The sequence below is a fragment of the Rattus norvegicus genome, chromosome 9 (assembly GCF_021556685.1).
Source record: "Rattus norvegicus strain SHRSP/BbbUtx chromosome 9, alternate assembly SHRSP_T2T, whole genome shotgun sequence".
In the NCBI taxonomy this organism is placed as follows: Eukaryota; Metazoa; Chordata; class Mammalia; order Rodentia; family Muridae; genus Rattus; species Rattus norvegicus.
The window spans coordinates 71448176-71462253 of record NC_141542.1 but is presented as its reverse complement, the minus strand read 5'-3'; the positions used below and the strand labels follow the sequence as shown (position 1 = coordinate 71462253).

Genomic DNA, 14078 nt, shown 5'->3' with positions numbered 1-14078 from the left:
CCAGGCTTTGTCCATAAACCTCACTGTCTGTCCAACCCATTTCACTTCAGAGCATTTAGCTCAGAGATTCTCGTTCTATCGTGGTCTCCATGCAGGGGTGGGGTGGGTTCCCCTTTGTTCGAGGATTAAGCAGTTTTCTGGAATGAATGCTGTTGATGGTGCTTGTTCTTAGTTAAAAATACTACCAATTCAATGCTTCATTATTCCTTTAAGTCTGTGGTTAAATAGTAGCTCACTCTTACCTATGGAAGTCTCCTGATACCCTTCTAGAAGGTTCTGTGTTTAACCTGGGTTTCTGCCTAACTCACTTCCTCAGCTCTTATCCATAGGTTGTCTACTCTTTTCTTCCTTTTCCTTGCCCTTTTAGTTTTTTTAATTCATGCCTCTACTCCACTCATGAGCTTTGTCACTATCCTAAGACCTAAATGGGTGCCTCTCCCTGCATCCATAGATACCTTCTCCCACTTCCTGTTCACAGCTCTTTTATGAAATAGTCTCAAGCTGTGTCATAGTTAGGGTTTTACTGCTGTGAACAGACACCATGACCAAGGCAACTCTTATAAGGACAACATTTAATTGGGGCTGGCTTACAGGTTCAGAGGTTCAGTCTATTATAATCAAGGTGGGAGCATGGCAGCATCCAGGCAGGCATGATGCAGGAGGAGCTGAGAGTTCTACATCTTCACCTAAAGGCTGCTGGCAGAATACTGGCTTCCAGGCAGCTGGGGTGAGGGTCTTAGAGCCCCACACCCATCCCCAGTGACACATTTCCTCCAACAAGGCCACACCTACTCCAAGAAGGCCATACCTACTTCAACACAGCCACACTCCAACAATGTCACACCTTCAAATAGTGCCACTCCCTAGGCCAAGCATATTCAAACCACCACATGTTGACAGGAGGATTTATCAAAACCCTGAACCAAAGACTTATATAGGGTGTTTCCATTGCTCAGATGTATCTTTGATAGTCTTGCTCTCATTGGGAGGTTTTGGAAATGCCAAGCGAACAAGGTGTATTCCTTTTTTCCGGGGGTCCATTCATGTGTAGCTCTCATTCCTATCCTGTGGTTCAATGAACTGAGCATGGGTCATGTCTCTCAGTGAGAGCCTGTTGTGGGCTTAAATCTGCCTATCTGCTCCATAGAAGAAGTTGTGAACAATCTGCGCATGCTCCTGTCCATGCACTATGGCCCCTCGTATCAAAATGCCTGGTTAGTCCTAGAGAGGTAATTGGAATTCCAGGGTGAGACAGAATTCTGTTGGCCTCTTCATTCCATGTAAAGTTGACAAATTACATCCATCCATGTAGTTGACAAACTACAACCGATTCAAAGACAAGATCTGCTGGCTGTAGGGCAGCAGGCGGCCCTTGACTCGGTTGTGGCCCTAACCTGTGCTGTTTGGTTGCAGGAGCTCGCGTAAATGCCAAGGACAACATGTGGCTGACCCCACTGCACCGGGCTGTTGCTTCCAGAAGTGAAGTGAGTGATCTCCCCGTTTAGCCCAATACCTTTTCCTGCCTGCGGAAAAAGAGTTCTTTGCATTGAGTCCTTAAAGGATAAACGGGACCCAGCAAGCCACAAGGTGGGAGGGGCGAAGCAGGGCATCCCTGTTGGAGAAGAGAAGAGGCAGGGGGAGTGAACCGAAGGGAGGTGGAGGTTCCTGGGACAGAGAAAGTAGTGCGAAGTCAGTCGTTGGTAGAAAAACGCCTTGTTAGTCCCCTCTTTGGCAGCTCTCTGGGAATTTCAGAATCTATGTAGAATGTGGCAGCTCAGCGCTTATTATCTTCCTCGGTGTGCTTGGTATTTGCAGTCGTTTTTAAAAGTGCCTTGGTATCTTCTCTTCCCAAGCAGCCCGTATTGAAGGAGGGAGGTAAAGAATTCTGAGCTACCTTTGCTCAGGCACTAGGGAGTTCCTGTGAGGGCTGTATGTCGTATTTCTGTTGTACCTTGGAAAACAGCACAGTGACTACTCAGATAGGAAGACCAGCCTCAAGGGACCAGCTTCTTCATCTGGGAGCACCTCAGAGGCTAAATCCTTAGTAAATTTAATGTCTTTTAAAATATGTGAACACATAGTCTTTTCTTCTTTACCAAGAGTGAGATCTTCTTCGTTAAAAGAATTTAGATACTTTCTCTATATGAGGTACTGTACATGCTGATAAAACCACAAAGCAAATAATATACAGCCGCAAAGGCTGCGTGGTCCCCAGTCTTAGTGGAGGGAAGGACACACACTAGATGGTCGCAGTAGCCATGACCTTGTTAAGCGATCATCCTTAAAAAAGTACAAAAGCTTTGATCCTTAAACCGTCCATTTGCCCTCAGACACCTTCTGCTGTTATTGCGTCTTGATGTTTGCCAGAGCCAGCCGATGGTGGAGTGTGCAGTTTTTAGATTTCCGTGTCTACGAATGGACTTGTTGCTTCCTCAACTAGCCAGCAACCTCTGCAGGTTTTCTGGGTAGAAAGAAAAAACTGCTTGTGGATGGCTCTGGCCAGGGAGGAACTAAGTGTAAACTCACAAAAGATGATGCCTTTGTAGTATCTTCCACAGATGACCAATTTCTAATGAAAACTAGAGTCTCTGAGTCTATCGTTAGGGTTGATTATGCACTGAACATCATAACTTGGGTCGTCATGATGCTGTGGAAGCCCTAAATTCAGGCTCATGTTTTCTTTTGAATTAGGTCCTCTTGCTATTCTTTTATGCCTCTTTATTAATCGTTGGGAGAAAGAGAAGTAGGTCTAATGAAAAGGAAGAGGGAGTTTGGATTGTTGGGTTTTTTGTTTGTTTGTTTTTGTTTTTGTCTTATTAGCACTTGCTAAAGAGGATGCTGGGTTTCAGTATGAGCTGATCCATCCATCCATTCTTCAGACTGAGGTTGTTAAAGAGTGTGTAGTAAAAACACGTTCTTTGTTGAAAAGCTTTTAAACTCTAAAGTACTCCCCCCACCTTGTCACCTGACACATTTGAGTATCCTGGGATCAAAACAATTCGGAACCATACAGTACTGTCTGCCACCTAATGTCCCACTGGTCCCATCTTCCATTTTTGCTGACTTTACCCAAGGTGGCGGAGAAACAGAGAGACTTTAACTTAAATATCAGAGAAACGTGCTTTTTGTAACAGTAGCCAACAGAGATAAGAAAGACTTGAGGCCGCTGGAGAGAGTATTCTGAATATGTGAACAGTTTCATATGGTTTCTTCTGCCCAGTGTATTCCTCTTGCTGCTTTGATCTGCTTTCTGGAATAGCATACCTGTGAGGAACAGAATTAAGTACATGCAAGCCTGGAGTTGAACATAGAAAGGCCTAACACTTGCTTGTTGAGGCCCAATGGGTAGATGCACTGTCAGCTGTGTTGTGTGGCTGTGTGTGTTGTTTTGTGCACAGCTTGACCTGAGAGATTGTGGTGTTTTGGACCTGCGTATGAATGTGCTGGCATCAGACATGCCTTCCTTCTGCTGTGGTGGGCTGGGCAGCACTGAAGGGGACTTGCTGGACTTCCCACTTCCCTGTTCTAAAAACTATGTTTGGGTTAGAAAGTTAAAGTTTGCATCCTGACTTGGGGGTATCGGGTTGAGGACACTGTGTTTTTCTAAATGTTGCTATTGTGAAGTTTATTGAGCAGTCACCATACGCTAAGGACCTTCTGAGCATTAATCTACTTTAATCTCTGAGACGCTAACATCGTTGGAAACCTAAGACTGGATGTCGGTAATACTTGTAGAGAAATTCCTATGCTGTCTTAAGTTAGTTATTTAGAAGGTTTACGGTCTTCCCCTGCCTTTAAACAATCGTCCTCTGGCCTTTATGAGGTATCTCCCTATTTGTCCATTTCCCATATGCATTACGTTTGGTCTCCTTTGAGACCCATTTACTCTAACAAGAGTCATCTGTGTAACCATGGGCTTGGAACTTTCCACTGGAGCTTGGTGGAGTAGCAATGGGCATGCGAGTGAAGGCAAAGACACCCTCTTTCCTTGACTCTATCAGTTGGATAGACTTTAGCAGCAAACCGTCCGTGTCTGGGTCATGTCTGAGCTCATTCTGGGGCAGGACTAGTGTAGTCAGTCGTTGAGGGTTTGTGACGATCAGGTATTGCCCAGAAGATGGCAGCTTGCAGCCTGTCTTCTGGGGCTTATATTCCTTCCAACTCAGCTTCCGTGATGCTTCTGAGCTTTGTGGGGTGAGAGTATAAATACTTAGGTTTAAGGGTGATTACCCAACCACCATTATTCTCTGCACCCTGTTAGCCATGAGTCTCTGCATTCACCGTTGACCCCTGGAAAGAGGCCTCTCTGGTGCTGAGAGTGGCTGCTGTGTGTGTAAATACCCACTTTGAAGGTGTTTCTGCACTTTGTTAACTAGCTTAAACAACAGGAGGGAATTTCCTGCGACACACCCAGCACCATGGACTTTTGAATAGGATTTACAGTACCAACTATGGAGGTCAGAAGTGTGTCTCCAACCCAATCAGGGAGATGCTGGGTTACCTCCATAACTGCCATGCCACTGCAGTGCAAATGGGTACATTTTGCCTGGCAGGTTGGTGTCACAGTCCCTAGGGTTCACAGCTCGGTAAGATTGTTGATGCCTTTTCTCCCTCAGCCCCCATGCATAGCATCTTCCAGCACTGTGAAAACTAGCCAGTAGGGAGATCTCCAGCTCAGTACAAACACTTTTGTATTTGTGTTTCCTAACATTCAAAAACCAAGGTTTCATGAAATAGTGCCCAGAGAGTGTCCTTCTATCCCCAAGTCTTCAGTGAGCACCTTTGTATTGCTAGGTTATAGGATGAGTATAACCGAATACTAATTACAGCAGTAGGGGGTAGTTTAGGTTGATATCAGACACTTCTAGAAGAATAATCCCATTAATTGAGCTAATTGGTTGAGCACCAACTCATACAGTTCTTACCAAACATGAGAATGCTATAATCAGTACAGGATAAGAGCCCCCAGAGGATCACAGTAATAGAGTCTAAGTCTTCAGGATTCATGTGTAGCCTCAGGAACATTAGTGCACAGCACATTAGTGCCAGTTGTGTTCCTGCATTTACGCCACCCAAAGTTACTGAATATACAGTGCACGCAAGGCACCAGCTAAGCTCTGAGTAGAATACGGAATGTTGTCTTAAGTCCTAGAGCCTGGTCTGAAGTGAATTATAATTCATTAAACTTGACATTGCTTACACCTGCAGAAACTGTGTCTAGTTCTGAGCCTCACTTCTCCACAGTTGCTTTGTGGCTGAGGTAACTGCAGTGCCCATGTGAGAGCAAAAAAGCAGTAGTGGAGGTGGTGGTTTTAAGATGTGTGCAGCTTCTCCTCTTTCCTATGTACTGCGGTGTATGCATTTCCTTATCCGGAGGATGGACAGGCTATTTAAAGACAGAGACCCATAAAAAGTAGAAATCAGGTGACTCATGGCATCCACCCGACCCCCACCCCCCAACCCCCATCTGCATCTTCTGCAGGGCAGCCTGCCACAGGGCATTGTCCAACAAGGCCTCCAGCCATAAGACTGATTACTAACATGGTTGGAGCCTTCATTCAGGAGAAATAGAAGGATCCTCCCTAGTGTTTGTTCATTAAAAGAGAAAAAAGGGCTTTAACAACATGGCCTGTTGTAGCCTGTGCCCAGGGATCACTAGCCCAGCACTATGATCTACCTGTGAACTTCCAGAAATTTTGGAAGAAATTGAATAACATCATACCCAGACGTGGTGATTTGTCCTTGTAATTGTAGCATTCAAGAGTCTGCGACCAGTGGATCTCAACTTGAAGAACAGCCTGTGTTGCACAGGGAGCCACACCTTGGTAAAACCAGACAAATAAGCAAAAGGAAAAGAAAAAGGAAAAAAAAATGATGCACAAAAGAAAGATTTCCCTACCTCTTAAATTTAACAATAAGTCAATATTTTTCCTTTATCACTTCATTCTAATTGCTTTCTGCTGTATTTTATAAAGATTCTGAGTTGTGAATCACTGGAAATAATATTTTTTTTAAGACTGGGAACCATGCTGGTCTTGAATGTGTGATGGTTCGCCTTCTGAGAGCTGGGATTATGGTGTGTTACACCATAACACTTAGCTGAAAATGTACTTGTTAAAAAAGTAGAAACTCTGGGGCAGGCCCTTCTGGTTGCTGCCTTCATGGAGAGCTAAAATGTAGCCCAGAGGAGCGACTTCAGGGCAGAGACCAGAGTTAGATCAACTTTTCTGCTCCAAGTGACCTGCCTGGTAGACTAAATATCCAAACACACCAGAAAAGCAAGATCTAGATTTAAAATCACAATTGATCGTGATGCTGGAGGACTTCAAGAAAGACATAAAGAACTCCCTTAGAGAAATGCAGAAAAACACAAATAAACAAGCAGAAGCCTACAGAGAGGAAACACAAAAATCCCTGAAAGAATTACAGGAAAACACAATCAAACAGGTGAAGGAATTAAAAATGGAAATAGAAGCAATAAAGAAAGCACAAAGGGAGACAACCCCGGATATAGAAAACCAAGATCAAACCTAAGGATAATATGTATAGAAGAGAGTGAAGAATCCCAACTCAAAGGACTAGTAAATATCTTCAACAAAATCATAGAAAAAAACTTCCCTAACCTAAAAAAAGAGATGCCCATAAACATACAAGAAGCCTACAGAACTCCAAATAGATTGGACCAGAAAAGAAACTCCTCCCGTTACATAATAGTCAAAACACCAAATGCACAAAACAAAGAAAGAATATTAAAAGCAGTAAGGAAAAAGGTCAAGTAACATATAAAGGCAGACCTATCAGAATTACACCAGACTTCTCACCAGAGACTATGAAAGCCAGAAGATCCTGGGCAGATGTCATACAGACCCTAAGAGAACACAAATGCCAGCCAAGGTTACTGTACCCAGCAAAACTCTCAATTAACATAGATGGAGAAACCAAGATATTCCATGACAAAACCAAATTTACACAATATCTTTCTACAAATTCAGCCCTACAAAGGATAATAAATGGTAAAGCCCAAGACAAGGAGGCAAGCTACACCCTAGAAAAAGCAAGAAACTAATTGTCTTGCAACAAAACAAAGAGAAGACAAGCACACAAACATAATCTTACATCCAAATACAAATATAACAGGAAGCAACGATCACTATTCCTTAGTATCTCTCAACATCAATGGACTCAATTCCCCAATAAAAAGACACAGGTTAACAAACTGGATATGCAATGAGGACCCATGATTCTGCTGCCTACAGGAAACACACCTCAGAGACAAAGACAGACACTACCTCAGAGTAAAAGGCTGGAAAACAACTTTCCAAGCAAATGGTCTGAAGAAGCAAGCTGGAGTAGCCATTCTAATATCAAATAAAATCAATTTTCAACTAAAAGTCATCAAAAAAGATTAGGAAGGACACTTCATATTCATCAAATGAAAAATCCACCAAGATGACTCTCAGTCCTAAATATCTATGCTCCAAATACAAGGGCACCTACATACATAAAAGAAACCTTACTAAAGCTCAAAGCACACATTGCACCTCACACAATAATAGTAGGAGATTTCAACACCCCACTCTCATCAATGGACAGATCATGGAAACAGAAATTAAACAGAGACATAGACAGACTAACAGAAGTTATGAACCAAATGGATTTAACAGATATTTATAGAACATTCTATCTTAAAACAAAAGGATATACCTTCTTCTCACCACCTCATGGTACTTTCTACAAAATTGACCATATAATCAGTCATAAAACAGGCCTCAACAGATACAGAAAGATAGAAATAATCCCATGCATCCTATCAGACCACCATGGGCTAAAGCTGGTCTTCAATAACAATAAGGAAAGAATGCCCACATATACATGGAAGTTGAACAATGCTCTACTCAATGATAACCTGGTCAAGGAAGAAATAAAGAAAGAAATGAAAGACTTCTTAGAACTTAATGAAAATGAAGGTACAACATACCCAAACTTATGGGACACAATGAAAGCTGTGCTAAGAGGAAAACTCATAGTGCTGAGTGCCTGCAGAAAGAAACAGGAGAGAGCATATATCAGCAGCTTGACAGTACACCTAAAAGCTCTGGAACAAAAAGAAGTAAATACACCCAGGAGGAGTAGAAGGCAGGAAATAATCAAACTCAGAGCTGAAATCAACCAAATAGAAACAAAAAAGACTATACAAAGAATCAGCAGAACCAAAAGCTGGTTCTTTGAGAAAATCAACAAGATAGATAAACCCTTAGCCAGACTAATCAGAGGACACAGAGAATGTATCCAAATTAACAAAATCAGAAATGAAAAGGGAGACATAACTACAGAATCAGAGGAAATTCAAAAAATCATCAGATCCTATTACAAAAGCCTATATTCAACAAAACTTGAAAGTCTGGAGGAAATGGACAATTTCCTAGACAGATACCAGGTACCGAAGTTAAATCAGGAACAGACAAACCATTTAAACAACCCCATAACTTCTAAAGAAATAGAAGCAGTCATTAAAGTCTCCCAACCAAAAAGAGCCCAGGTCCAGACGGGTTTAGTGCAGATTCTATCAAACCTTCATAGAAGACCTCATACCAATATTATCCAAACTATCCCACAAAATTGAAACAGATGGATCACTACCGAATACCTTCTACGAAGCCACAATTACTCTTATACCTAAACCACACAAAGACACAACAAAGAAAGAGAACTTCAGACCAATTTCCCTTATGAATATTGATGCAAAAATACTCAATAAAATTCTTGCAAACCGAATCCAAGAGCACATCAAAACAATCATCCATCATGATCAAGTAGGCTTCATCTCAGGTATGCAGGGATGGTTTAATATACAGAAAACCATCAACATAATTCACTATATAAACAAACTGAAGGATAAAAACCACATGATCATTTCATTAGATGCTGAGAAAGCATTTGACAAAATTAAACACCCCTTCATGATAAAAGTCCTCAAAAGAACAGGAATTCAAGGCCCATACCTAAACATAGTAAAAGCCATATACAGCAAACCAGTAGCTAATATTAAACTAAATGGAGAGAAACTTGAAGCAATCCCACTAAAGTCAAGGACTAGACAAGGCTGCCCACTCTCTCCCTTCTTATTCTATATAGTTCTCGAAGTCCTAGCCACAGGAATCAGACAACAAAAGGAGATCAAAGGGATACAGATTGGAAAGGAAGAAGTCAAAATATCACTATTTGCAGACGATATGATAGTATATTTAAGTGATCCCAAAAGTTCCACCAGAGAACTACTAAACCTGATGAACACCTTCAGCAAAATGGCTGTGTATAAAATTAACTCAAATAAATCAATAGCCTTCCTCTACACAAAAGAGAAACAAGCTGAGAAAAAAATTAGGGAAACGACACCCTTCATAATAGTCCTAAATATCATAAAATACCTCAGGTGACAGCAAATGCTGGCGAGGATGTGGAGAAAGGAACACTCCTCCATTGTTGGTGGGATTGCAAACTGGTTCAACCATTCTGGAAATCAGTCTGAAGGTTCCTCAGAAAATTGGACATTCCACTACCTGAAGACCCAGCTATACCTCTCCTGGGCATATACCCAAAAGATGCTCCAACATACAAGAAAGACACATGCTCCACTATGTTCATAGCAGCCTTATTTATAATAGCCAGAAGCTGGAAAGAACCCAGATGCCCTTCAACAGAGGAATGGATTCAGGAAATGTGGTACATCTACACAATGGAATATTACTCAGCTATCAAAAACAATGACTTCATGAAATTCATAGGCAAATGGAATGAACTGGAAAATATCATCCTGCGTGAGGTCACCCAATCACAGAAAAACACACTTGGTATGCACTCATTGATAAGTGGATATTAGCCAAAAAGCTCGAATTACCCAAGACGCAATCCACAGACCACAGGAAGCTCAAGAAGAAGGATGACCAAAATGCGGATGTTCCCACTCCTTCTTAAAAGGGGGGAAATATCCATAGGAGGGGATACGGAGGCAAAGTTTAGAGCAGCAACTCAAGGAATGGCCATTCAGAGCCTGCCCCACATGTGGCCTGTAAATATACAGCCATCAAAACTAGATAAGATTGATGAAGCTAAAAGATGCATGCTGAAAGGGATCGGATATAGATCTCTCCTGAGAGACACAACCAGAGCATGTCTAATGCAGAGGTCAATGCTAGTAGCAAATCACTGAACTGAGAACAGGACCCCCTTGGGGGGAATTAGAGGAAGTATTGAAAGAGTTGAAGGAGCTTACAACCCCATGAGAACAACAATGCCAACCAACCAAAGCTTCCAGGGACTAAAACACTACCAAAAGACTATACATGGACTGACCTAGGGCTCCAAATGCATATGTAGCAGAGAATAGCCTTGTTGGGGCACCAGTGGAAGGGAAAGCCCTTGGTCTTACCAAGGTTGGACCCCCAGTGCAGGGGAATATGGGAGGTGGGTAGTAAGGGGGATGTATGGGGGGAATACCCGTATGGGGGAGGGGGATGGGATGGGATAGGGGTTTATGGACAGGAAACCGGGAAGGGGAATAACATTTAAAATGTAAGTAAAGAAATATATCTAATAAAAATTAAAAAAAAAACTAGACCCTTACTACATATAGTTGGTAAGGCACCAAGTTTCTTTTCTTAGTCCAGAATGTACTGGCTTCCCTCCTCCTGCCAATTTCTTCTTCACCTTGCATGTTTACATTAGGAAACTCATAGACATTAAGTTTTAGCTAGTATTAAAATATAGGGAAAAATCATCTTTGATTTAAAAAAATTAGTCTCCTAAAGTAGCCATAAAACTATTTCTTCACAAAACGAAGTTAACGTACTCCTGATGTTGAAATGCTTCTAATGGGAACACAGCTTTAAAATCAAAGTCAAAATCTTCTTTAAAGCAAAGATTTGGTGTGGTCTGAATATTATATTAGATTTCTATTAAATATATTAAGCCAATTTGGAAGGATAAGCTACAGCTTAAAATTGTAAGTAGCTAAGGAGAATTACCATTTGGATATATTTATGCCAGGATACTTACTTAGCTGAGCTCATCTGAATCTAGGACTTTTTATTCACTGTGCAAAACACTGAAGCTCTGTACATTCTGCATCAAATTCACAACTGACCATTCGCTGCATAACCAGGGCCTCGCTTAATACGGAAGCCTCTGACTTTCAGCACGGCCTCTTCCTTAGGAGGTACCTTAAGTATAAGCAACATTTTCCCAGCAAATATAACTTTAATCAGCCTTGATGATTTTCATCTTCTGATAATTCAATCAAGTGCTATTCTGAGGTCTGTACACTTTGTGCAAAGGGATAGATAGCATGTTTACCTTTGTACTTTGTAAAAGTAACTTTTATTCACCAGATGTAGTTGTCTTGGAGTCTTACTGCTGACTAAGTTCACCCTTGTTAGTTCTTTGACTCTGGCTGGCTGGTTCAACTGCCTCAAACTCTTCTCCAAGCTGACTGATTCAATCTGGCTTCTCTCAGCTTCTCACTGGATTGCTCTGCTTGGGATCAACTAACTTTGGCAATTTGTTCTAACCTTCTGGCTCCTTCTCATTGTTTGGTTTCCTCTACCTCTGGTGACTTGCACTGAACTGCATAAACTCATGAATGAACCAAACCCCACATCATTCACTGCACTGACTCCCAATGGACTTTCTCTCTCTGTGCTGCTCTTGAATAGCTTTTCTCCTGAGTGTTGGGTGTATCCTGTCTCTGACTCATTTTGTCAGATCTTTCTCTGATTTGTTACTTTGTCTGCTGTGCTATTAGATGGCACTGTTTGGGATTAAAGATGTATACTAAAGGATTTCTGCCGGAGGGATTAAAAGTGTGTACTAAGGACCTGTCGGTGGTCCAGCTGGATCACACAGACCTAGAAGGTCCTTGGATATGATCAAAGCAGCCTTGTTGCTGGATTAAGATTCCTCCACAGTATTTCCTCTTCTCAGCTTCTCAGCTCAGTTGTGATAATGTGAAAACAGGCATGGATACTTTGAAAGATGACACCCCCTCAAATAGTCTTTACAAAAACAAAACACAATATGTATATGATCAAAATACTTCAAAGATACTAATTACAGCACAGGCCTTGAAATCAAGATCTTCTAACCTCCCAAACAAAAGCATTTATTTATATGTAAATATTACTTGCACATAACTCTGTATGATCTTTGCCTAGCATATTGCTTTGAATAAATTGTGACCTATTCTTAACCATTTATTTAGATGTATCTAGACTATGTCTTATCTCCTCTGAATTATGTTAGTAATCACACATTTTATGCTGAGAATATTGAGGTTGATAGAATAGGCATCTATTATGCAGAACTCTGTGTTTGATCTCCAGCACCAGGAGAAAAAAAAAGAAAATTATATTTTACTAACTTTCAATTATAAATTTCTCATGAATTCTCTAGTTTTGTCTCCCAACAGAATAAGTTTGTGAAATGATCTTGCATATTTTATTTTGCTTATTCTAAATTCACATAATACTTAACAGAAGCAAGAACCCACAGAAGCACCGTGAAACAACACTGAACTAAGGCGGTGATGTTCAAGTAACTGTTTGTATTATTGCTTTGCTGTGACTGTGAGAAATGGATGCTACCATTTTATGTCCTATACCTGCAAAACATTTTTGTGGCACACATCTCCAAAGTATTGTATCTCCTTCATATTTAAGTTATAGATACGTGAAATAGCTTGTATGTCCAGGGTGGGATATTTTATTAATCTTTCGCTTGTACAACCATAAGGTGATGGTCTTCTAATGGCTTTTATTCTGCCTTGGCCATGGTCTTGTCAGATCTTATTAAACCTGTCACTGCTTTTTTTTTTCTTTTTTTTTTTTTTTTTTTGGTTCTTTTTTTTTTTTTTTTCAGAGCTGGGGACCGAACCCAGGGCCTTGTGCTTCCTAGGTAAGCGCTCTACCACTGAGCTAAATCTCCAGCCCCCTGTCACTGCTTTTTACCCCCAAATACCAATGGTGTAAAGCTTTCCCTAGAGCTGTAAGATGCTTCAGTGCTGGGGCTATACTCGCTCTGTAACTGTTGTTATCTCTGGTCCTTGGGTACCTTGCATGATCCTCTTCCTTCATCCCCTAATACTGGAGATTGAGCCTAGGGCCTCATACTCTAGACAAGCGTTCTGTCAACAAGCTATATTCCTGTGTTACTCAGCTATATTGCTGTGAAGAGACCCTATGACCACCTCTTATAAAGGAAAACATTTAATTGGGGCTTTCTTACAGTTCAGAGGTTTGGTCCTTTACCGTGCAGGAAGCACGGTGGTGTGTGAGCAGTTGTAGTGGAGAAGTGTCTGAGAGTTCTGCATCTGGATCTGCAGGCGGCAAGAAGAGACACTCTCAGTAGTCCTGACTTTGAGTATCTGAGATTTCAAAGCCCATCTCTAGTCACACACCTCCTCCAATAATGGTATACCTATTCCAACAAGGCCACACCTCCTAATAGTGTCAATCCCTATGAGCCTATGGGAACATTTTTTTTTTTTTATTTAAACTACCATGATCCCAAATCCCCCTTTGACTTTTCTTATTAAGTCAGTGTCTTACCAAATTGCCTGGACTGGCCTTAAGCTCAGTCTGTAGCTCAAACTGTAATCCCTTTGCCTTTGCTTCTGAATAGCTGAGATTACAGTTCTATGTGCCACTAGATCTGGGGAGTTTTAGGACTCTTAGTTTAAAGGTACACAGTAGAATCTGTAAGTGCACTTTCAGCCATTACTGTGCACTGAGGTGCAGTCAGAGGGAACGGATGAGAGGGTAGGGTGAGCCTGGGTTCTTCAGTATTGTAGAAACCCCATTCTTACATGAGGATTTCCCTGTGTAAGGGAGGGAAGGCATGGTGCCAACCTGGAGGTAAATATCAGCTACAAGTGGAGATTCCAACACTAACTTCACATATCACAACAGACTGTCACTGCATTCAAATAGACCAGAACTTATCAAACCAAAGCAGATTAAAGTGTCTTCTTATTTTACAATATTAATTATAATTTATCTTTTAGCTATGATTTAAATGTTCTGTTT

The 14078-nt window shown here is 41.3% G+C and overlaps 1 protein-coding gene across 5 annotated transcripts in view; it reads left to right on the top strand.

The window, feature by feature from the left end:
* Nucleotides 1–14078, top strand: part of Ankrd44 (ankyrin repeat domain 44) — a 287691-nt gene that overhangs the window by 141945 nt on the left and 131668 nt on the right. For all 5 annotated transcript variants that reach the window (XR_015628537.1, NM_001191807.5, XM_087565278.1 and 2 more), the window contains 1 exon segment: nucleotides 1414–1484. Coding sequence is in view for 4 of the 5 variants with exons in the window: in NM_001191807.5 (NP_001178736.3) it covers nucleotides 1414–1484 (71 nt within the window). In the remaining variant the exon portion in view is untranslated.